The 24,569-nt window shown below is 41.7% G+C and overlaps 1 protein-coding gene across 1 annotated transcript in view; it reads right to left on the minus strand.

Annotated features, from left to right (window-relative positions):
- Nucleotides 1-2,862: 2,862 nt before the first annotated feature.
- The window catches only part of LOC306932950 (very-long-chain 3-oxoacyl-CoA reductase-B-like), a gene marked incomplete at its 5' end in the record, with an annotated part of 45,885 nt that continues 24,178 nt past the window's right edge, over nucleotides 2,863-24,569 (minus strand). Inside the window, 5 exons of the mRNA XM_079514922.1 lie at nucleotides 2,863-3,235; nucleotides 4,539-4,688; nucleotides 6,065-6,130; nucleotides 11,706-11,724; nucleotides 14,299-14,489. Coding sequence (XP_079371048.1) covers nucleotides 3,128-3,235; nucleotides 4,539-4,688; nucleotides 6,065-6,130; nucleotides 11,706-11,724; nucleotides 14,299-14,489 — 534 coding nt within the window. The 3' untranslated portion in view covers nucleotides 2,863-3,127. The remainder of the gene's footprint in view (nucleotides 3,236-4,538; nucleotides 4,689-6,064; nucleotides 6,131-11,705; nucleotides 11,725-14,298; nucleotides 14,490-24,569) is intronic.

The following is a 24,569-nucleotide window of genomic DNA, read 5'->3' on the forward strand; positions in this document are numbered from 1 at the left end:
GGGGAGCCAACACACCAGTGCAGCTGCTAAAGTGCTTTTAATCACATCACTGTGGAAAAAGAAAAGTAAAATACTAAATAGTAAACAAAACACACTTATTAAGAAAAAGCATGCTATCAATATAGCAATGTAGAAATGCTCTGTTACAAGTCAAAGTCTGGGAATTCAGAATTTAGTTGAGTAGTTGAAGACCCCTGTTCTATACCATTGTAATTAGACTTGTATCCTGCATGTGATTTTAATTGTATAGTGTCTGGATTAAATATTGGTTCTATCAGTGGTTCTATCAGTCTACTAGTAAAATAAATGAATGAATGATATTCTGAAATAACACATCACAATGTCACAAAGTCAGGCTTTGATTTAATTTCCATTATTGTCCATTATGACCCTTGACCCTTAAGTTCTAGAGGCTATTATATTCCATTGGCCAGGGTCCCCCAGGGGTCTGTACTATACCTCCCTCTACGGTGAGGTTTCTGGTTATTTCTATACCAATGTACAGTACATTACAATTACAAAGTACATTACAAAGTACATTACAATGTACAGTACATATACTTTGCTCATGAGTCATGGAGCACTGAGCACCAGTTACAGATGGACAACAGGTGGGCTAATGCCCAGCAGTTAACTATAAACTCAAGGTTCTTCTTCCACAGTTCAGGGTCAGGTCAGTTAACAACTTGATGTTAGGGACATGACATCAGCAGCTTGTGACTGCAATCTGTTCTCCTTGACGGTTTGCGGGCGACAGGACACAATCTGCACATGGCTCGCTGTCGCTGATAACAATCTGTAATAGAGGATATGCATGTGACATCTTCATACCAGGAAGTTATGCCTACTGAGTGGCAAAAAACTACTTTCTGGCCTTGAAGGCCCCCCCCCCCCCCCCCCCCCAATATCCTTTTATCAGCCTACTCTTATGTTCTGGGTCGGAAAGTGATTGGTCATCACTCACCCAACATAGCTGAAGTGCCCTTGAGCAAGGCACTGAACCCCCAGCTGCTTAGTGGCCAACAGTATAAGACTGTGGTTGTACTGGTCAGCTCTTAGGTTTTAATGTGTGTGTCTGTATGTCTGTGTGTTTATGTGCAGGGCGTGGCTGAAAATGACATGAAATGTACATATGAAATAAATGCTTAAACATGTAGCTAGGTGTAATGTTAGAGACCACAGAATACATGAAAATATGAAATAAATGCTTAAACATGTAGCTAGGTGTAATGTTAGAGACCACAGAAGACATGTAAATATGAAATAAATGCTTAAACATGTGGCTAGGTGTAATGTTAGAGACCACAGAAGACATGTAAATATGAAATAAATGCTTAAACATGTAGCTAGGTGTAATGTTAGAGACCACAGAAGACATGTAAATATGTAATAAATGCTTAAACATGTAGCTAGGTGTAATGTTAGAGTCCACAGAAGACATGTAAATATGTAATAAATGCTTAAACATGTAGCTAGGTGTAATGTTAGAGACCACAGAAGACATGTAAATATGAAATAAATGCTTAAACATGTAGCTAGGTGTAATGTTAGAGACCACAGAAGACATGTAAATATGAAATAAATGCTTAAACATGTAGCTAGGTGTAATGTTAGAGTCCACAGAAGACATGTAAATATGAAATAAATGCTTAAACATGTAGCTAGGTGTAATGTTAGAGTCCACAGAAGACATGTAAATATGGAATAAATGCTTAAACATGTAGCTAGGTGTAATGTTAGAGACCACAGAAGTGAACCTTTCAAGCCTGTTTAAACATGTAGCTAGGTGTAATGTTAGAGACCACAGAAGTGAACCTTTCAAGCCTGTTTAAACATGTAGCTAGGTGTAATGTTAGAGACCACAGAAGTGAACCTTTCAAGCCTGTTTTCTCAACTTCGCCTATTATGACACTAGGGCAGGCCATGGGTGCCTCAGAATACCTGTACTTTATTATTTGGAATTCATCATGATAACATTTAGAATGTATCAACAACACTTCAGTTGAACCACTTAGACACTCTAAGTATAACATATTTTAAATCTGTCCTAATGGAAACATGTGAAATGGTCTCTTAGGGGAGAGGATTTACATGTTTGACATAAATGGAAGGTACCGTAGAGTAAATGTAATTCAGGGGTTCCGTGCATGAAAAGGTCATTTAGAGCCCTGGGCCAATTTAGTTTGAGAAGCTAAATATTATCAAAGTGGAGGTTGTAAACTGTAGTTGTGTGAGTAATTTGTAAGAAGATAAACATTACGGCCACAAGTTAGAAATGATACATTATGAAAGGTATCAAGTATGAGATGCCTGGACCAGTTTACAAAACAATGTTCCCTCAATTAAATCTTGTTAACAGGTCGATTACTTTTAACACATTAAGAAAGTTAAGTTCCAAAAATCGATGTCAATAACAATCAAAGAACAACTCCAGTGTCCGACACACACAAGCACAAACACACACCCAACCCAACCCAACCCAACCGCAATTCATATAATTCACTTGCATCACATCTTTAAAGCAGTGTTATGTAATTTTATTGTGGGTTATTTGAAGTTCGCACGTTTAGGGTCATAAAGTTGATCCCTTTGAGAGTTCAACTGATATAGGCCTGACCCTTTCCACTATAAACACTGTATCTTTGCCGTAAATAGCCAATTGTACATCGACTATGTTCACAAAATGTTGGCCCCCCAGAAGTGGGTCTGTCCATAACTGTAGTCCAGAATATGGCATACCCTTTTTCAATCTGTCAGCACCTCTGCCCTAAACATGTAGTGTTGTTAGTAGGAAAACACAAAAGCACACAGGAGGAAGTGGACTAAGAAAGGGGAGGAGCCAAACACAAGGGGGGGGGGGGGTAAACAAACAAATGGTTTCCCAGACTGTAGGAAAATGATCTGCAACAGGAAATGTGTTATCATGTCACCTTGTGAAAAGTTGGGACTAGAGTTATGAAGGCTAGAGGTTCAAGTGTTCAAGCTCTTCTTCTATTCACATCTCGCTGTTCTGCTCTGGGTCCATGAAGATACAAGCTGGACCATTCATTCATTCATTCATTCATTCATTCCCATAGTCTGGTTTGGTCCTCTCATTCTCGTGGGTCACTCGCGGCTCGGAGGTCTTCTAACCCTGTTTCTGCTTCTTGAGGTAGCGCGCGCGCATGGACAGGTGCAGGCCCATCACGTAGCTGGTGACCAGTGTGGCGGGCAGCAGAGCCGTAGTCACCCAGCCCTGGAGAGGGAACACAACAGCCATGTTTATATACTCTGTTGTTGGTACGACGGACAGTGTCGCTTGCCAAAAAAGCTTTGAGGAAAAGCAACACCGTCATGTGATATGAATGTAAAATATCATGTACTGTAGTTAACACCCCGAACGCCCGGGGTTATTTCGAGATTCGATACATCACTAAGATACCCATGTGCCTGTCTAAATACTTCACTAAGATACCCATGTACCTGTCTAAATACTTCACTAAGATACCCATGTACCTGTCTAAATACTTCACTAAGATACCCATGTGCCTGTCTAAATACTTCACTAAGATACCCATGTACCTGTCTAAATACTTCACTAAGATACCCATGTGCCTGTCTAAATACTTCACTAAGATACCCATGTACCTGTCTAAATACTTCACTAAGATACCCATGTGCCTGTCTAAATACTAAGATACCCATGTACCTGTCTAAATACTTCACTATGATACCCATGTACCTGTCTAAATACTAAGATACCCATGTACCTGTCTAAATACTTCACTAAGATACCCATGTGCCTGTCTAAATACTAAGATACCCATGTACCTGTCTAAATACTTCACTAAGATACCCATGTACGTGTCTAAATACTTCACTAAGATACCCATGTACCTGTCTAAATACTTCACTAAGATACCCATGTACCTGTCCAAATACTTCCTTAATGTTAAGAAAGTCCACACCCACAACACCAGAGGGAGTGCAACAAACCATGTGCAACCCAGATTCGGCACACACAAGGGACTAAATTCTTTTCACTCTTATGCCACCAAAATGTGGAACGCCCTACCATCAATCATTAAGACATGCGAATCCCTTGACTCCTTCAAATCCGCTCTCAAAGGGCACCTACGGATGGCTGCAATTCGAAACCGCCCCCCGTAAAATCTGAATCTTTCCCCCTTTTTCCCCTCACTGTATATGTTTCTTTTCCCTTTTTACCTCCTTTATGATGTGTATATTTGTACGTCTCTAAATGTTTTGATGAATTGAACAAGGTGGACCCTCTTGTAAACAAGTGTAATGCTATATTGGGTCGTCCACTCACAGTTAACAGTCTTTGTATTGAGTTGTGCTTGAAATGTACTGTAATTCTGCAAACTGTTAATAAATATTTCAATCAACCAATATTTAGTCGACTAAAACTAGACCAAAATCAAAACATGTGACTAAAATATGACTAAAACTATATGAAGTTTTATTCAAAAGACTATGACTAAAACTAAAACTAAATGTGCTGTCAAAATCAACAGTGTACTGTGTAGTATCCTCACCATGACGGCGTGGGGCAGGTAGCCGTTGGTCTGGCTCTGGAGGCCCACGGTGCGCAGCTCGGCCGCCACGTAGCGCTCTGGACTGGGCTTGTCCAGCGTGGGCCGCCTGATTTTGCTCAGCTTGGTAGCAACGAAAAACGGCAAAACACTCTGCAAAAGGAGAACGGCAACACACAACACATGGAGCGAGGAGGGAACTTTGTACAGTACCGTACAGTACAGTACAGTACCGTACAGTACCCTTCAGTACTGTACAGTACAGTACAGTACAGTACAGTACAGTACAGTACAGTACAGTACTGTACTCTGTACAGTACAGTACTGTACAGAGTACAGTACAGTACAGTACAGTACAGTACAGTACAGTACTGTACGGTACTGTACGGTACTGTACAGTACTGTACAGTACTGTACAGTACTGTACACAAAACACAGTTGTATACCAAGTCTAATATCTCCCAGCTAGTGGTCAATATGTTGGCTTTCCAAGCAGGAGACCTGGGTTTTGATTCCTGGGTGTTACACAAGGAAGTAACTTTGATTGGTACAGTTACACCTTAAGAGTATATATGAATAGAGACGGCACCCGGAGGAAACCCTGAGACCAAATGGACATAGTGGCCGAATTTAGTATTGCAGCGCTGGCCCAAACACATGAACGCGCTGGTCCGTTGACTATCATTGTGCACGTTCACGATGACACGTGAACGCTGAACGCCTGCAATGATAGTCAACGGCAGCACGTTCATGTGTTTGGACCCAATCCATCCCAGAATGCACTCTGTTCCTACCCGGAAGGAGGAGTGAAATCGCCTCATGCGCTTTACAGCAACTTAATGCAAGTGGATGGGAGGAGAAATCCGGTGCCGTCTCTATTCATATATACTCTAGAGTTACACAAGGAAGTAAAGAAAGTAATCTTTGGTATGACTCTGCCAGGGATGGAACCCCTTTGGTGGTCAAATGCGGAAGTGCAACCGAGCGCTCAATGTTAAAGCCCAGCTGCACGGGGTTTCCCGGTCATGAATCCACGGGTCCGCATGTAGTCCCTCCTCCTACCACTAGGGCCCAGAGCTTCAACGTTGAATAGCCTCACTGGCCCCTTGTCTTAAACACATGACTACTGAGTCATAATATAACTACCCACCGTTTTTCATTTTTTGCCATTTCATACAATTTACAATTTAGGCATTTACCAGACGCTCTTAATCCAGAGCGACTTACATTAAGCAATAACAAAAGCATGGCATACATCACATATAAAAAAGTAGTTATCATGAATCATGCGTAAACTAAGAACGTAACAGTGGAGTATCTATGTTAACTATACATACTATACTATATAATATATTATACATGTGTACTATAAAGTGCTATGACTACATAAAGTGCAATTCTAAAGCTGTCTACGTAACAAGCTATAAGTCTGTTTAAAATACTATCTAAGTCTACATAATGTGCTATCTAAGGGGCTAGGCTAGGGCAAGTGCTACGGGCCATACAACTTATTTAAATATGTATCATACCTGGATAATAATGCCCTTCTTCTTGTATTCAGCATCAAGCCCTCGTGAAAAGAAGTCCACAAATGCCTACAGAATAATACAAAGAAAGTTATGTTACAAAATCAAAACCAACACAAGGTTATAAATGTTGAATAGCAGTGGTATTGTAACATTTGTGTTTGCCAGCGATATGAAAAGAAAAGCATCTACAGTATGGCATTCTCAGTCATGAGCAGTGTTGATTTTGACAGCAAAATTTTGATTCGGTTTTAGTTCGTATTTATTACTGGTAGTTTAGTTTTTGTTTAGTTTTCGTCAGTGAAGAAAATCACACCCATGTGAAGTGAGGGGCGCTCTTATCATCTTTTCATTCTGGCCAATCACAATTTGCGTCCTCACTTTTCCAAAAAATGTAGTCGCCAGATATTTTGTGTCATAGTTTTAGTCGCCGGTCAGAAGGTACTTGCCTAAAGTCACAAGAGAGTAAGAGACTGTCCTAACTAGCGTCATAATAACTGAAGACTGAAGACATTCCCCCTTTGTTTTGCATGCAGCCAACGAGGTATTTGTTGTTTGTTTTATGTCTGTATTTACTAGTTTACTTGTGTAAAACTGCATCTACATGCTGTGCATGTCATTTTATGTTAATTGTAACGTGTTTGTATTATTGTATTGTTTGTTTAGTTTTCACGGTGGATTTGGAGGACAAGAAGGCACCTTCAATAAATCAGTAGAGGAAACCACTTGTGTTTGTTTGTGCTCGGAGGGAGTTACAGTGAAAACTCGCACTGTTCATCGACGCAGTGGACAACGCACGCTAATTGACAGTCAATCAAGATCAAAGGACCAGGCCAGCTGCACGGAGTGATCGTCAGCAAGCACCGACAGATGAGCCCGTTCAGCGCCCCCCCTTCCCCCCTCAGTCCTTCTCACACACAAGTTTCACACACAGAAGAAACAAAGGTAATCTGAACGTTTTCAAGGCAATAAGGCCATGAAGAAAATGGACGTTAAATCAGCAGTACTCTGGGGGCCTGTACAGACGAGGACGTATTCGGTGTTTCTGGGGCAAGTAATTAGCCGATCTACCCTTTTTGTCACACGGAGACGGCGTTTTGGGGGACTTTAACGGCTAATTTTGAAACTACCTTCCAGAGTGGGAAAGTTTGGAGACGCGACTTTCACGTCTCCGTGTGTACAGCGAATGCCGCCTAATTTGCTGAAACGGTGATGTCATAGTCCCCTCGCCCCTCCAAACTAACCAGTGTTAATGGTTTATTTCACCATAACCACTTACATATAAGTATCACAGCTATTTTATATTTGCACATAATGTCTATAAATCTCTTCTCCAAAAATAGCCGATCTGCAGCCCGCACGCACGCAAACAATTGAGCAGGCATGCACGAGAGAGGAGTTGTGTGTGAGGAGCTGATCACAGATAGAGGGAAAGTGTTATATTTGGCCTATTATTTATGCTATATATTATTGACCGCGTCGCAGTCACAGTCACAGAGAGAGAGAGAGAGAGAGAGAGAGATGCTGCGTGTTAAAAAATAGAAGGGGCGCGCTCTCTCTCGCTCTCTCTCTCTCTCTCTCTCTCTCACTCTCTCTCTCTCTCTCTCTCTCTCTCTCTCACACTTACTTTGTGCTTGCTGCTGTTTTCAGAAGAATTAATCCAAGGTTTGTCATATATTATGGTTTAGTAGGCATACACTTTAGCTGGTCAGTCAGTGTGTGCAGACTCAGAGAGAGAAGCAGCACTGCTCTGCTCATTAAATTGATATGACGCATATGCGCATCTGATCAAGATAATTAGTTATTTGGCAACACCTGTGTGAAATACCAACGCTTTCATATAGCCTTTAGAATAAGCTTTTTCTTTTTTTTTGTGGCCTTCTACAGGCCAGCCATGTGTACTGCATCTTTATCTTGAAAACGAAGCAGTTTACCGGTCTCGAGTGGACGTCGTACATAATTAACATAACCGCAATGTAGACGCAGTAAAGTTTTATATCGTTCAAAAAACTTAGGCGGGGAACAGCCCGCGACGTCCTCGTGAAGGCAGCCCCTAAGAAGAAAGAGGGCTTCTGTAAACGTTTGAAGATACTAGTGTGTGGTAAAAGTTTGGACTCATCTGCTCATTTAATGTAGTTGAATCACACTCGACACACTCGAAGTGCAAGGTTAAAAAAGGACACTATATTTGTCATTTCATTTTGATATTCCAAGTTAAAGGTGTTTTGGTTTTACAAAAAATAATTGAAGGTATTTGCCATTTGATTTGATATTGAAGTATTTCAACTGCCTTTGAGTTTTGAAGTGATTTAAAGTGTATTGAATGTTTTGAAAGTAATATTCAGAAAAGATAATATTCAAAGGTTGAATTAAGAAAGTTGAATTTAAGATTTGATTTGTTTAAGCCAAGGTATTTACATTTAAGGTATTTACATTACATTTAAGTGATATTTACGATATTTACATTGAAGTTAATCTAAAAGGTTAATAGAAATTTCATTTAGGCTACTGCCAATATTTTCTCTTGACAATTTTTGGACAATTATAAAAGGTTGTATTTACATTACAAGTAGGTTTATTTAAGAAGTGATTAAAATGTCAGATCCAGGTGCGCCTACAGAACAGGAAAGGGACAGTATTAGGGAGAGCAAGGATTCCCAACCCCGACCTGAAGATGATGAAGTGAGTGTTGCTGAAGAGGCAAGACACCAAGAGGAAGCTCAGATGCTGAGACGAAGTGAAAGAACAAGAACCCTAACAGAAAAGGGTAAAGAAATGCAAGCGGACAAAATTAAAGTTTTGCAACAAAGCTTCAACTACTGTTATAACAAATGGAGATTACAGGCTAAATTGTCCAAGGAGACGTTATCAGAAACGGAGCCTTTGGATGAGACATTGATTAACGACATCATTCGTGAACTCAAGGGTTTAACTGCACATGTCACAGGTGCTTATGAAAACCTACGTCAAGTCTTGGCACCAAAGCAGGACACGCGACGAAAGGTAGATCAGTGTGTAGAAATCTCACATTTCATTCTCAACAGAGCTACAAGTCGACTGGATGGAAAGATTCCAGAAGAGGAGCCAGAATGGCCAGAAGCAGGCTCTATCTTTGACTCAAGTTGTAAATCACGCTCTGTCGCTTCTATCGGGAAAGGCTCAGACCATTCTACTAGGTCTACTGTAAGACGACAAGAAGCTGCCGCTGAAGCTGCTGCAAACCAAGCTGTTCTAAAAGTGATAGAAGAACAAGAAAAAGAACAAACGGAATTAGACCTCTTGGAGGCAGCAGCCAGAAAGCGTCGCTTACAGCTAGAGGAAGAGCAAGCTAAAATGAAGGCTCAACTGGAAGAAGAGCATATAGCTCTACAAAGGACTCTGGATGAAAAGCGGAGAAAGATAAAGAAATTGGATACAGTCAAAAATCTTAATGCAGCACAAGCAAGAATGCTGGTGTATGATCAAGGGAGCATCAAAGAAGAACGGAAAGACATATTACTAGAAAATGAGAGAGGAGCAGATAAACAAGTACCTGCTTCCACAAGTCATCTGTCCAGTCATACGTCTCCCGTGCCACAAGCCTCTCATGACAGTACAGCAGAGCTCGTTAAGATGCTGGCAGGCGCTTTAAGTGGCAACAGAATACCAATTCCTGAACCTCCAGTATTCAGTGGAGATCCATTAAAGTACATCGACTGGAAACTATCTTTTGAAATACTGATAGACCAGAAGAACATACAAGAGAAGGAGAAGATATACTACCTACGAAGATACATCGGTGGTCAAGCGAAGAAGGCACTTGATGGCTACTTCCTGCTCGGAACCGAATCTGCCTATGTTGCAGCATGGGAGATTCTGGAGGAGAGATACAATTCACAATTGCCAAGGCGTACAGAGACCAGCTCCAAGCATGGCCTAAGATTGGGTCGATGGACAGCTTTGAGCTCAGAGAATTCACAGATTTTCTCCGCAGTTGTGAGGCTGCCATGATCAACAACAAGACATTGCAGATCCTGAACGACTGTAATGAGAACAGGAAAATCCTTTCTAAGTTACCAGATTGGATAACGGCCTCATGGAATCGAAAGGTTATCGAAATGGAAGATGAGAAAAATCAATTTCCCTCATTCAGCCACTTTGTCAGATTTCTAACAAGAGAAGCAAGAATTGCCTGCAACCCAGTCACATCACTGCAGTCATTGAAACAAGGTGAAGCTGACAACCCAAAGTCCCAAAGACAACAAAGTTTTGCAGCAAAGTCACTGAACACAAGCTCCAATGAAGAGACACTGACCACAAGCTCCAATGAAAAGACCGTCATAAAATGCAGTTTCTGCGAGAAGATGGGGCATGAGTTACACCGATGCAGAAAATTCATGGAGAAAGAAATGTCAGACAGAATCAAGTTTGTTAAAGTTGAGAGACTATGCTTTGGTTGCCTCAAGTCAGGTCACCAATCAAAATTTTGTGACAGTAGAAGTGTCTGCAACACGTGCCAAAAGAAGCATCCTACTTGTCTTCACGAGGAGCGAGCCAAGGAAGAACAAAGCACACCTCAAGCTAAGCCAAGTACAAGTCAAGAAGATCAGTCATCACAGTACCAAGAAGCTATTTCAAATAGAGTAATTCTACATGAAGCTAAGAGAGAAACAGCTGCAATAATTCCAGTCTGGCTTTCATCCACAACTCAACCAACACAAGAAGTGCTTGTATATGCGCTGTTGGATTCTCAAAGCGACACAACCTAGTAAGGGCATTTTATCAGGTATTTGACCAATGTGGGAACTAAATCGTTACCAAGAAATTTCTTCACCAATGTGTTCCTAAAGGTGTCTAATAACATGTACTAAAAGTTTGAAATTCAACTCCCGTGGGAAATTGAGTATAATTAGCATAATATGTGACCATACCCATAAAATCCTATATAAGGCAAATAAGTCCAAATTTCATCATTCTTTAAGTAGCATGTGACATATGAAACTAAGGTGTTTTCATGATTCTGAATCCATTCCAAGCATTAGTTTTGCACAAAAAACACTCCTTGTGCTAAATTAGGCCATATCCACTTGACCAAATGTGCTGACCTGTGATGACGGCTATGGCCGTTTTCCTCCCAAGGAGTGTTTTTTGTGCAAAACTAATGCTTGGAATGGATTCAGAATCATGAAAACACCCTAGTTTCATATGTCACATGCTACTTAAAGAATGATGGAATTTGGACTAATTTCTTGGTAACGATTTAGTTCCCAGATTTGTATAGATTTCTCTTGTGCTTAGTGAAGTAGCAGAAGCTTTGGAAGCAAGTAAAGAACAAGTCAAGCTCAAGCTCTCTACTATGACTGCAAGAACTACAGTAATAAGCTCCCAAAGAGTAAACAACCTGCAAGTAAGAGGCTTTTACTCGGGAGAGAAGATCCCCTTACCACCGGTCTATACACGTGAGTTTATTCCCGCCAACAGAACTCGCATACCTACAGATGAGACCGCAACTTCATGGACCCATCTAGAGCATCTCCAACATGAGATACCACCTCTGCAAGACTGTGAAGTAGGTTTACTCATTGGATACAACTGCTCACAAGCCCTACTTCCAAGGGAAGTTGTGTCTGGTAAAGACAACCAGCCTTATGCGCAGCGTACAGACCAAGAAGATCTCAAGCCACCTGGCGGAGAATGCAAGGTGGGAGAAATCAAGAAAGATGATTCTACTAAAGCAAAAGAAGACAAAGATACATTTGTGAAAGAAAGAACCAGAAAAAGTGAAATCTTAAAGGAAAGGAAAGAATATCTCACTAAAGTCAAGAAAGCAGTTGCCAAGACCAAACACAGTAAGCTGTGCAAGTTGAATCCATTCCTGGATGAAGAAGGAACACACACAAAGCATCCGCCAATACCAAAGAACAGTCACAAGGAACCAAGACGAAAGTGGCACAGAAGGAACTTGAAGGTCAATGATGTCATCCTTCTAGAAGAGGATCTGGCACCACCCAACCAACAGAAGATGGCCGGGATCACTGATGTCTACCCAGGGTCAGATGGTAGGGTGAGAAAACTAAAACTCATGGTTAGCGACATTTGACATTTGACAAAAAGGGTCTGCCCACAACTAAAACAGGGTTTCTTGAGAGACCTGTACAGAAGGTTGTCACTCTGCTTGAAGCAGAGGAAAGGTTTAATGTTTTGCTTGACATTTCATGGAAAAGGTTTAATAACTGTAATGGTTTACTTTATTTTTGAGCTTTAAAAGGTGTTAAGAAGAAATTCCACATGAAGGTTTGTGAGATTTGGTGGGAGTGTAACTGTTGCCACTATAGGTGAAATAGTTTGCTTTATTTCTCTAAGACAAAGTTCATAATAAGGTTAAAATAAGTTCATAATTGTTTATTATCTTTCTAAGTGTACAAGTGCATAATTAAGAAGTTCATAGTTAATAGTTACATTCATGTTAAAACATTATTTCAAGTCTTTTCATGTCAAGTTGTTGTAAAGCTTTTATTTTGAAGTCAAAGTCACGTTCTGTGTCTCGTTTGGTCTGCTCTCATGTCAATTGGTTACACGGGACTTTTGTATAGGCAATCAAGCCACAAGCAGCTAGCAGCAGCAAGGTGCAGCAGCACACTGGTCACACAAAGAGACTTAGGTGACATTCACACCAGAAAGCTTTGCTGCGATTAAAACGAATCCTGCTGCGCATTGTCAGAAAGTGCACTTCGTTTGGCAGGTGTGAAGGCTCATTTGAATCCTAATGCGTATCAAAGAACCGCATTCTACTCCGAGCAAAAACGGGGGTTTCACTTCGCTTCCAATTGCACTTGATTACGATTCGGTGGAGGTGTGAATGCAATCCGCAGTAAATAAAGGAAATGAAGCAAACAATGTGGCGGGTGAGGAGCTGAACACAGTTGGAGACGGAGAAGGCATATTTTACGCAGCGCAAAGATGTCCCGTTACCGTGGATAGATGTGGTCGAATGAGGATACTGAAGCCCTGATCGAAATTAAATTAGGACGAGTACATTAATCAATTGCTTAAGGAAACACATATACAAACACTGCAGTGTATTATAGCCTACACTACAGAATATTCTGTCTGTCTGTCTGTGCGTGCCGTAAACATGGAGTGCTGTCACTGTGTGGGGACTGGGGACTGGGGAGTAGGGACTTTCATCTCGATAAACTTGTAAACATTTTGCGCTGGTGTCTGTTATATCAGTGCGCTCAGCGCTGTTCCTTCCATGCCCAAAAGAACAGTGCGTGGCTCAGTGGCTGCGTGCGTATAGAGAGAGAGGGAGAGAGAGAGGGGGGGGGTGTTTCCAGTCCCAGACGGCACGACACATGCACGTTATGAGTATAATTTGAAATTTTGATCACCATAGATTTCACTGTGTAGGCTATAGTTTATGAATGGAACACATTGATAAAGGTCCCCCCTGCTGCGTTTCCAATAGCTGCGGATGACAGTGTGAAGGCAAACCGCAGCAAATTAAATATGCAAGAAGTCCCAATTCTCCTCCCATTCGCATCGAGTCTACCGAAGTATTAGGTGGGAATGTGACCTTAAAGTCACAAGAGAGTAAGAGACTGTCCTAACTAGCGTCATAATAACTGAAGACTGAAGACATTCCCCCTTTGTTTTGCACGCAGCCAACGAGGTATTTGTTGTTTGTTTTATGTCTGTATTTACTAGTTTACTTGTGTAAAACTGCATCTACATGCTGTGCATGTCATTTTATGTTAATTGTAACGTGTTTGTATTATTGTATTGTTTGTTTAGTTTTCACGGTGGATTTGGAGGACAAGAAGGCACCTTCAATAAATCAGTAGAGGAAACCACTTGTGTTTGTTTGTGCTCGGAGGGAGTTACAGTCCCCAAATTATTTTCAAAAAAAATATATATATATATATATATATATTTTTTTTTAAATTTTTATTTTCACGATTTTTCAAAAATAGCAGACCTACAAGCTCGTGGCGCACCACTCGGTGGCGCGCTATGAGCTTGTAGATCTGCTATTTTTCAATAGCTAAATTATAACAATGCTTAAAACACCAAAAGGGGTTCCCGCCCAAAATGGTTTAAGGTTATTGTAGCAGTCAATTTATATTGGGGGTCGGGAGGGGGCGGGGCGGGGGTCCCGAGACATTGCCAAAGCATTTCCGGGGGTCCCCGGCCAAAAACGTTGAGAACCCCTGTCGTAGAAGAGGGTGATGCTGTTCCATTTGGAGAGGAGGTGGTACCAAAGGCGGAGGTCGGTGCGGCATGGATCGGAAATGGTGATGAGGTCGTGCAGGGAGCGTACGGAGGATGCTGTGGTGAGGAGGTGGGATAGGAAGGGGCGGCCTTGAGGGATGACGCGGAGGGCAAAATTGAGGTGGCCGAGGAGGGACAGGAGTTGGCGTTTGGTGCAGCGGGGCGTGACCAAGTAGTTCTGCAGGATCGGAGGGTGATTCGGTTGAGTTTCTCCTGGGTGTCACAACCCGGCCCGTGGGGCCATGACAAATGGAGGAGGATGCAGGCAGTGTACACTTTTAACAATATAATTAATTAACAAAAGGTATAATAACTTAACTATTCTTACAAAAGAGTGTGGGATGTGTAAGTCAGTAATTTCAGTAGTGTCAGTGTGGATGTGTGATCAATGTAATGTGGGGTGTTGTATGGTGTGTAAATCAAAGCATAAAGTCAAACAAACAAAAGGGTGCTGTCATCTGGAGGGGATCCTCAGAATGGCTGCCACCAACTCATTTATAGAGCTCCAGGGAGCAGTGATCAGGTGCTCCCAATGCACCTATGATTGGGGAAGATGGGAACCTTGGCCGACGCCTACACATAGATCTGTGAGGGGAACACACATAGATAGGGGAGTAGCGGTACAAAGGGACATAGACAACACAGGCCCTGCAGGCCAGGCCAAAGGGGATGTGACACCCTCCCCCTTCAAAATGAGGGACCATAAGGCAGGGGTTCTCAACCTTTTTGGCCGGGGACCCCCGAAAATGCTTTGGCAACGTCTCGGGACCCCCACCCCGCCCCCTCCCGACCCCCAATATAAATTGACTGCTACAATAACCTTAAACCATTTTGGGCGGGAACCCCTTTTGATGTTTTAAGCATTCTTATAATTTAGCTATTGAAAAATAGCAGATCTACAAGCTCATAGCGCGCCACCGAGTGGCGCACTATGAACTTGTAGATCTGCTATTTTTGAAAAACCGTGAAAATAAAATTTTAAAAAAAATCTTTTTTTTTAAAAATACTTTGGGGACCCCCCAAAATAATTTGGCGACCCCCCGAGGGGTCGCGACCCATGGGTTGAGAACCCCTGCCATAAGGGACCGAGACAGTCCAACTAACTTTACTTACTACTAGCAAAGCAAATCAAAACGAATCAAACAAATGATAATCTTTTTTCTCACGTATATATTTTTTCTCTCTTTTTTAATATTTAACAATGACATTTTGAAAGTGAATTTAGACACCACTTGCCTCCAAACTAATTCCGGTCCAACTAGTCCTGTCCACAACCAGCACAGCCATCCCCCCTCAGCAACCAAGATTGACCATGGATTCCTGGAGCATCTAAGAGGAGGAGCAGGAGGCAGGAGCAGACAGAAAAGGAGGACCAGAAGATGGGACAACAAAAACACAAGTCACATTTTTGTCTACAATGTAAAGCATATATGTTACATAGTCGATGATTGTATATTTATATGTATTATATATGATACCGTGACTATATTTCTATATATTGTATATTATACAAGGAGTATTTATATATATATATTATATGTTATATGGTGAGTATATTTATACATATATATATTATAGTATACAGTGATTATGATAGTATGGAGTTGTCGGTCTTATGCTGTTGCATAGAGTGGAGTGCTGATTGCAGTTCTCAGTCACAGGTCTGGCTGGTGCTCGGAGGCGGAGACCTACCTTCCACCTGCCCACCTCGTCAACGGGAGCCTATCATCATCAGAAGGCCAGCCAGAGGAAGACTACTTAAGGGCAGCTGTGATGCCAGCTCGTTGGCAGTGTGACTCAGTCAGTGGTATTGAGAGCACTCTGTCCTGGGAGCTGCAAAGCTACACGTATATAAACATACACCAGGGTCTCCAGTGTGGAGCACCCTGCGTGTCTATTCTGTCTGACCCAGCTCGCTGGTGGATGTTACAAGTAAATATGCTTACCTTGAGTTGAATGATAAGTTATAATTTACAGGAGTATGGGAGTGTGGTTTTTGTAATAGTCATACTTTTGTTAGGCAGTAGGTAGTGTAGAGAGGTTATGTAGATTGATCCTTTGTAACCTTTTTCCTTTTGTTTGTTAGGCTTAGATAGAGGGTTCATTGTGGTGTCCAGCATAGAGATAGTCCATTTTGTTTGTTTCCCTGATTTGCCCCATACAGCCTTTTTGTTGCCTTGTATATTATTTAACCAGCACGTACATAAAAACCTTGTAGCTCGAGAGGGCTCAGCCCTAACCTTTAAGTTGGTTGGAAACCCAGAAACTACCGTTATTAGTCGCTTACAGGTTGTCTAGACAGGGGGTTATTGATATGTATATATGCCTGTATTATATAGATATATTATAGCTATACTATTGTATTAATTGTATATTATACCACCTGTCTATTGTGTAAAAACCTTATTGAAATGGTGTGAATAAACATGAATTCACTTGCCAGCCTTGTTGCGTCCTTTAAGTACCCCTAGATATATAAAGGAAACGTAACAATATATGTCAAACTCAAGGCCCGGGGGCCAAATCAGGCCCGTGAATGAATTATCTTTGGCCCGCCGGATGATATTGAATTAGTATTAGAACTGGCCCTCTGGTATATTGCACAGACCACCATAATACTACAAGTCCCACAATGCACTGTGATCAGCAGTGGAAGTATATCGCCTGTGGTCAACTTTCAGCTGCCCCTCTCCCCAAAACTGGCTAAATGAAAGGTAGACTCTGAAAACAGGGGTTTTCAAGTCAGGTGGGAGGCAGAGGGCAAACCTCTGTGTGGAGACAGTGTGGCTGTAATGAAAGAATATTACCTAAGAAGACTATGATAAGAAATTAATGCAACTGATTTGATTTACTTTCTCATTTTACTATGAAAGCAGTGCTTTGTGAGGATCAGAGAACAGGAAACTGAGCTTAATAATAATGCATTTTCAGTTTTAAATGCATTTACTTTTTTGCCGTTTGCCTGGGACGTCCTCATGACCGCGGTGCCCGTGTGTTGAAACACAGTCCGGCCCTCGACTTGTACCAATTTCTTTATTTTGGCCCACTGTGTATTTGAGTTTGACATCCCCGATGTAAAGGGTAGAAAGGGCCTCTACTAACACATTTTCTATTTTTGGAAATTATTCTGATTGGGCATGAGAGGAAGTTGCCTCTCCTCTACTAATCACTGTATCAATAAGTTTAATACAAACATTTTCTCGCTGTTCTATATCCCTCAGTTGTCTTAACTTGTCTATAAACTCTATCATCAATAATTCCCTCAGAATGAGCATGCTGTAGAATGTGGAGATCTGAGCTGAGCCACTTGATCAGATCCACCTTGTTGGCGACCAATATGTCCACAGAGCCCTATAGGAATGAGTAGCAGGTAGTATTATTTTCAATATGCAAATTAATTGTAACGACACCGTATTTTGAGTTGCTATTCGCCAGTAAACCAACCTGTAGAGGATCTACGTGAGAGGAAGCCATGGTCTTCTCTGGATGATGCACAGCTGTCGAGCAAAGAAAAATATGTAATATTTTCTCATTGGAAGGTGTGTAAACTCCACATCTTTGGACTGAACTCACTGAGTCAAAATGTTGTGTTAACTCCACATCAATGGACAGCAAAGATCTCCTTCACGTGAAACAACCTTTCAAAAAGAGAGAGAGAGAGAGAGAGGAGAGAAAGATAAATGAGTTAAGGTTTTTTAAGTGATAATGGCCGCGGTTACATGCAGGCTGATCATTCCGAATAAATACTTCCGAATAAAATGCATCCGAAGTAATGTTTTTTGCTGCGTGTTTACATGGGAAATGGTCATTCCGAATGAGCGTTTACAAGGAGATGTGATATAAGACATGATACATGTTAATTCACTTGAAACTACGCCATCTGTTGGACACATAAAATATAGGCAGTTCATTCCATAGATATATATCTATGGTTCATTCATTATGTGACTGTCTCAACAATAGGCTACAAACATTACAGACGAAAGACGATACTTTGAAATCCCATCATTTAATTCTGCAGTAGCTTTGAGGCTGCTGGTTGGATAGGGGCGGGCATATATGTTTACCGTCTAAAGGTGATCATCTCGTTTTTATTTGTACTTTATTATCACGGCCAGGGCACGCAACACATTGATTATTATTGTATCAAGGGTCGCTCGTTATTTTTGAGAGAGAGAGAGAGAGAGAGAGAGAGACTGTTGAACACACACACACACACACACACACACACACACACACACACACACACACACACACACACACACACACACACACACACACACACACACACACACACACACAATTCAAATCAATTCAATTCAAATGGCTTTATTGGCATGAGAAAACATACACACACACACACACACACGCCAAGCGTTGTAAGCGCTGATCATTATGGCATAAAGTAGGCTACCAATTGGGTGTTTAATACTAGATTGATTGCAGGCAGCTGCTCATCAATACAATTAAACTGCAAAGCCGTTATGTTTCATGACGTTTTGGTTGCAACTTGGAATAGGCAAGTTATAGCCTATAAAAGTTTAAAGGGATAGGATGGGCATAGTGATAGTGATAATAGCGTATTCTTGGGACTGTGTGTGTGTGTGTGTGTGTGTGTGTGTGTGTGTGTGTGTGAGAGAGAGAGAGAGATTACTGAACAGCGGACTGACGGCATGTCGTCCTCTCTCTCCTCCGTCTTTCTGTGAGTACCCCGATGCACTTAGCCTACAGTAGCATGAAGCATCCAGATACATATAGGCTGGCTATATAACCTATAGGCCTATCAAACATGTTTTAAAATTATCAGAGTGATACCCAACTCGGGACGGTTGGATCTTTGAACATTCACAGATCAGGGGGATCATCACCACTGCTGCTGCTGCTCCACGTTTTTTTTGTGTGGATTTCGGATCTGCAAAATGCACGAAATAACGCGCTCTATGTGCAAACTCCTCGGCGCGCCTTGGATATGAGCGCCTTGGAGTTGGAGCGCCTTGGAAATGAGCATGCTCAGAAAGACCAGAATGAACTTACATCCGAAGCAGTGTATACATGAGTCCAATTTTCTTTCAATCGCATTGAACATCGGAATAATCCGGCCAGTGACATCGGAATGGTTTTTAAATCGCATCGAGCATTTTCATTCGGATTTAAGTTTTTGTAGGTGTTTACATGACAACGTTTAATAGGATTTAACTTCTATTCGGAATTAAGAGGGGTTGAAAGACCTCATGTAAACGTACCCATTGTTTGGTTAAAACATAAAGTTATATGAATGTAGTGACAATCAGGCTCAGCTCTGTTGGCACGGTAGGTTATGTGTTGGTTTGACGAGTTTGAAACTGAGATTCGATCCCAGCTCGATGCAAATCACTAGTTTTATGTAAATCACTACTAGTTTTATATAAGTTTTGTTTGTTCAGTAACAGTGTTAAATATCTCTATATTGTGAAAGTAATCATTGCTATTGAGTGTGTTCAGTAACAATGTTAAATAGCTCAATATTGTGACAGTAATCATTGCTAGAGTGTTTGTGACAGTAATCATTGCTAGAGTGTTTGTGACAGTAATCATTGCTAGAGTGTATGTTCAGTAACGGTGTTAAATATCTCTATATTGTGACAGTAATCATTGCTATTGAGTGTGTTCAGTAACAGTGTTAAATAGCACTATATTGTGACAGTAATCATTGCTATAGTGTTTGTTCAGTAACAGTGTTAAATATCTCTATATTGTGACAGTAATCATTGCTATTGAGTGTGTTCAGTAACATTGTTAAGCTCTATATTGTGACAGTAATCATTGCTATTGAGTGTGTTCAGTAACAGAGTTAAATATCTCTATATTGTGACAGTAATCTTTGCTATTGAGTGTGTTCAGTAACAGAGTTAAATAGCTCTATATTGTGACAGTAATCATTGCTATTGAGTGTGTTCAGTAACAGTGTTGTTAAATAGCTCTATATCATTGAAATATAGCAGTGGTTTTCAACCCTTTTCATGTCATGGTCATTATTTATTGGGAATTTGAGCCAGAGACCACCATTTGAGATGTTGTCTCTCAGACCCAAAACTGATGCTGGTACCATTAGGAGAGACAACAGGCAAAAATTGATAATAATTATTCTACATTCTATAAGTGTGTAGTAAATTGTAAATTAAGTAATGCAGATGTTTAACAATAATTTAACTTTTGAGAGCGTAAAACGGGTCCATTTGATTTCATGTTACACTCTCAAGAGTTAAAGATCTAATACGGGTCCATTTGGTTACCAACTCCCCATCATTTAGCTGGGGACCACCTGGAACCTCCTCAAGGACCACTGGTTGAAAAACACTGCTATAGCATTGTATAGAGAATACTTAGTTTAATTGCACAGATATTCTACTGTTAGACTGACCAAGTGGTCAGCAGAAAAAACACACATCAAGTGGTGTAGTTTTACACTGTGTCCAATAGATGGTGCACATGGACCACATTAAGCAGACAGAGGTGGTGCTGTGAGCCAACAAATGCTGATCTACAAGCTCACAACATTTCAGCTTGTGGATCTGCTATTTTTGGCAAAGAGATGTATGTTGACAGCTCTTTTCTTCTCTTTTTTTGTGCAAAAATAATAATACTTTCTTTAATGGCGTTTTTTAAAACAAACATTGAACTAAAAACAAACATTAAACCTGTATATAGGAGGGGCTAGCGCCCCTCAAAACAACTATAAAAGGCAAAAATCTGGAATTATATATTCCAAAATCTTACAAGATTTTATTTGTCACAAACTGGCCAATAAGTACATGAATCCTGCCTCCTCCAAACCGTAAAACGCTGACTTGCAACTTTCTCTGTCCACAACAATGCATACTACTAGTACTAACTAATCAATATCACGGTTTTCAATATATTGCGATATTGTCGGGAAGACGATATATATCACGATACATCGCAATATCGATATATGGTCCCACCCGTAGTATAAAGAGGAGCTCCCAGGATCGTCCCATCAGAGAACACCATACTGATATGATGCTTTAGTTAAGGTTTTCTATTTCTTTATTTCAGTTCTGATGGGCTGGTCGTACAAGTATCGTTTGGCGTTCTTTTCTGGTTAGTTTAGTCTTAGATTATGTTTTGGTAGTTTTAGGGGGGTGTGGTGAGTGCCTTTAACATAAAACTTTAACTAAAACAAATAAAAGTGTATTGTACTTTTGTCCTGTTATTATGGCATATGGCCTTTGGAAACACCCTGGAACATGACTGTCGTGATCAGACTTCAACGTGCTTTTTGCACTCAATTTAAAACACACTTCCACTTCCATTTTGTCTGGGTGTGTAACACAGAGGAAACAATCAGACATTCTGGGCAGTATTATGCGTGTCTTAAGTACCAGGTCTTATGACTTAACTTAAGACCTGGAGGCGTGGTCAATGCTGTTTGGCCACTCAGAATAGCCAAATCGCATTAATCACGCCTCCAGGTCTTAAGTTAAGTAATAAGACCTGGTACTTAAGACACGCATAATGCTGCCCACAATCTCATAAGATAAAACCTTTACAATCATAAAGTTACTGTCTGGCCTGGGCCATGGCCATGTCCAGGCACCTTGGCTGGTAATCCAGCCTGGCAGTGTGCCGCGGGTTCGACTCCCGATCCCGACGGCGGACGGCCTTTACTGCATGTCTTCCCCCCATCTCTCTCCCCATTTCCTGTCAGCCTACTGTCTGTCCCTCCATAAAAAAATATAAAATAAAGGCAAAAGCCACAAAAAAAACATTAAAAGAAATGTGCACATATTGTGTGTTGCTGTCTTGGTCAGCAAAAACCTCAAATCTATAATATGGTTCAACTTTTTACTTTCTTGTCAATGAAACCCTGAACTTCATGATTGATTGACTGTACTCTGTTGCTGTTTTTACATTTCGGTCTAATAAACGATTCAATAAATCAATCAAAAAACATTTTTCTATACGAGGATAAAACCAGAAAAGCACTAAGACTTGTTTAACTCAGGGTCCTCCATTCATTCTTTTTAACATATGTTTATTGATTTTTCAAAGCAATTATTCATATCTTTCCCCCCACACACCCACATGAGAGTCCTCCATTTTCAATTCATCAGAACATTTAAAGACATACCGTACAAATCTACACTTCTATCATACTATACAGTGTCACACGGAAATAGAAGAATGAGACTAAATAATTACTAAATTGAATCCATTGGGACTAACAAATAGAGCAGCAGCAGCATTTACTGAGAGCTGCAGTTTTTGTGGCAGTTTTGTGGTAATAATCCACAAAATTCGATCAATACGTTGTATTTTTATCCAAGTTTTATCAGTGTTGTGTAGGTGGTCTTTTTTTAACTCTATATTTTTGATCTAAACTGAATTTTTAATGACTGGATCTGGATTGAGCCCTTGCTCCAGCTACCTCATGGGTGAGGCCCTGGCTCTTTGTTAGCCTTGGTTAGCCTGCTGCCACCAGGTTTCACCTGCAGCCTGCCAACACCCGGCTCTACAAGGCTTTCATCAGCCGGGCTCCACAAGGCCTCCAGCAGCCAGTCAACATCAGGCTCCACTAGGCCTCCAGCAGAAAGGATACTTCAGGCCTCCAGCAGGCAGGCTACCCCAGGCAGGCCTCCACTTGCCAGGTTCCACATGAGCCAGGCTACCCCAGGCCTCCAGAAGCCAGGCCTCCAGCAGGCAGGAAGTGTCAGGCTCCACTAGGCCTTCAGCAGCCAGGCTACACCAGGCCTCCAGCAGCCAGGCTACACCAGGCCTCCAGCAGGCAGGCTACACCAGGCCTCCAGCAGGCAGGCTACACCAGGCCTCCAGCAGGCAGGCTACACCAGGCCTCCAGCAGGCAGGCTACACCAGGCCTCCAGCAGGAAGGCTACACCAGGCCTCCAGCAGGCAGGCTACACCAGGCCTCCAGCAGGCAGGCTACACCAGGCCTCCAGCAGGCAGGCTACACCAGGCCTCCAGCAGGCAGGCTACACCAGGCCTCCAGCAGGCAGGCTACACCAGGCCTCCAGCAGGCAGGCTACACCAGGCTTCCAGCAGGCAGGCTACACCAGGCCTCCAGCAGGCAGGCTACACCAGGCCTCCAGCAGGCAGGCTACACCACCCCATTCGACTGGTATCATGTATTGAATCGGCGAAATCATCCGTTATCAGCACGTTTGAATGGTGCCAAAATGTCCATACTGGCATCCTCACTGTTCAGTATGTCATTATCTGCGATTGTAGCATTGTCATTATCACTGATGTCCTGACGGAGGCGCGCCGTGTCTGGTGGCCATGAGCTACGTGAGGCACCGCCGAGCGAGGCGCTAGCCGAGCGAGTCGCCGTGCCGAGCGTTGCGAAGGCCACCAGACCCGACTCAGCGCCGTCCGAGTTACGTCCTGATAGGCAGAGAATAGTATATATTAGTAGCTCCTAGTTCCATGCACCGACAATAGTTGGAAATGACACGTCCACCAGACTATGTGGTGAGGATGCCAGTATGGACATTTTGGCACCATTCAAACGTGCTGATAACGGATGATTTCGCCGTTCCAATGCAGAGATAACGGTCGAATCCGCTGGCTACACCAGGCCTCCAGCAGGCAGGCTACACCAGGCCTCCAGCAGATTGAGGGCCAGTCTCTCGAAGCAACTCTCCACTTGATTCTAACATAATGTAGCTTTAGTGTGCATAGTGTGCGCACGTGCACACACACACACGCACTCACACATACACACACATCACACACACTTCACAAGTGTAAATAATGTATTTTGTTGCTCTATTTTGTTTTTGTTGTTTTTCATACCTATGTTTGATTACTTTGTCTATTTACTATTTGTATATTATCTTTGGTGAGAACCACATATAAGCCCTCCATGGGTTTCTTTTCTCACCTACACATATTTCTCTTTTATTGATGTTACCCTTTTTGGGTACTGTTTTTATCGTGCGAATAAACTAAAACTAAAAAAAAATAAAACTACCTATTTTTTCATACCATTTCCAAAAAAGATTTGGACTGACGTTTCGGACGGGTTTTTTTTCCCCGGACAGTGAAGACTAATAACCTAAAAGTGTATCTTACCATCCGGTGACAGAAGACTGAGAATAACATAAAACTTAACTTCACCAACCTGTAACAGAATATGAATAATAAACTATAAAAGATAACTTTACCAACCTGTGCGTGACAGAAGCGCTGTGACCGTACAGATACACTACCATCTATGACTTGTCCAAAGATTGACTTG

The sequence above is a fragment of the Electrona antarctica genome (genome assembly GCF_951216825.1).
Source record: "Electrona antarctica genome assembly, chromosome: 11".
In the NCBI taxonomy this organism is placed as follows: domain Eukaryota; kingdom Metazoa; phylum Chordata; class Actinopteri; order Myctophiformes; family Myctophidae; genus Electrona; species Electrona antarctica.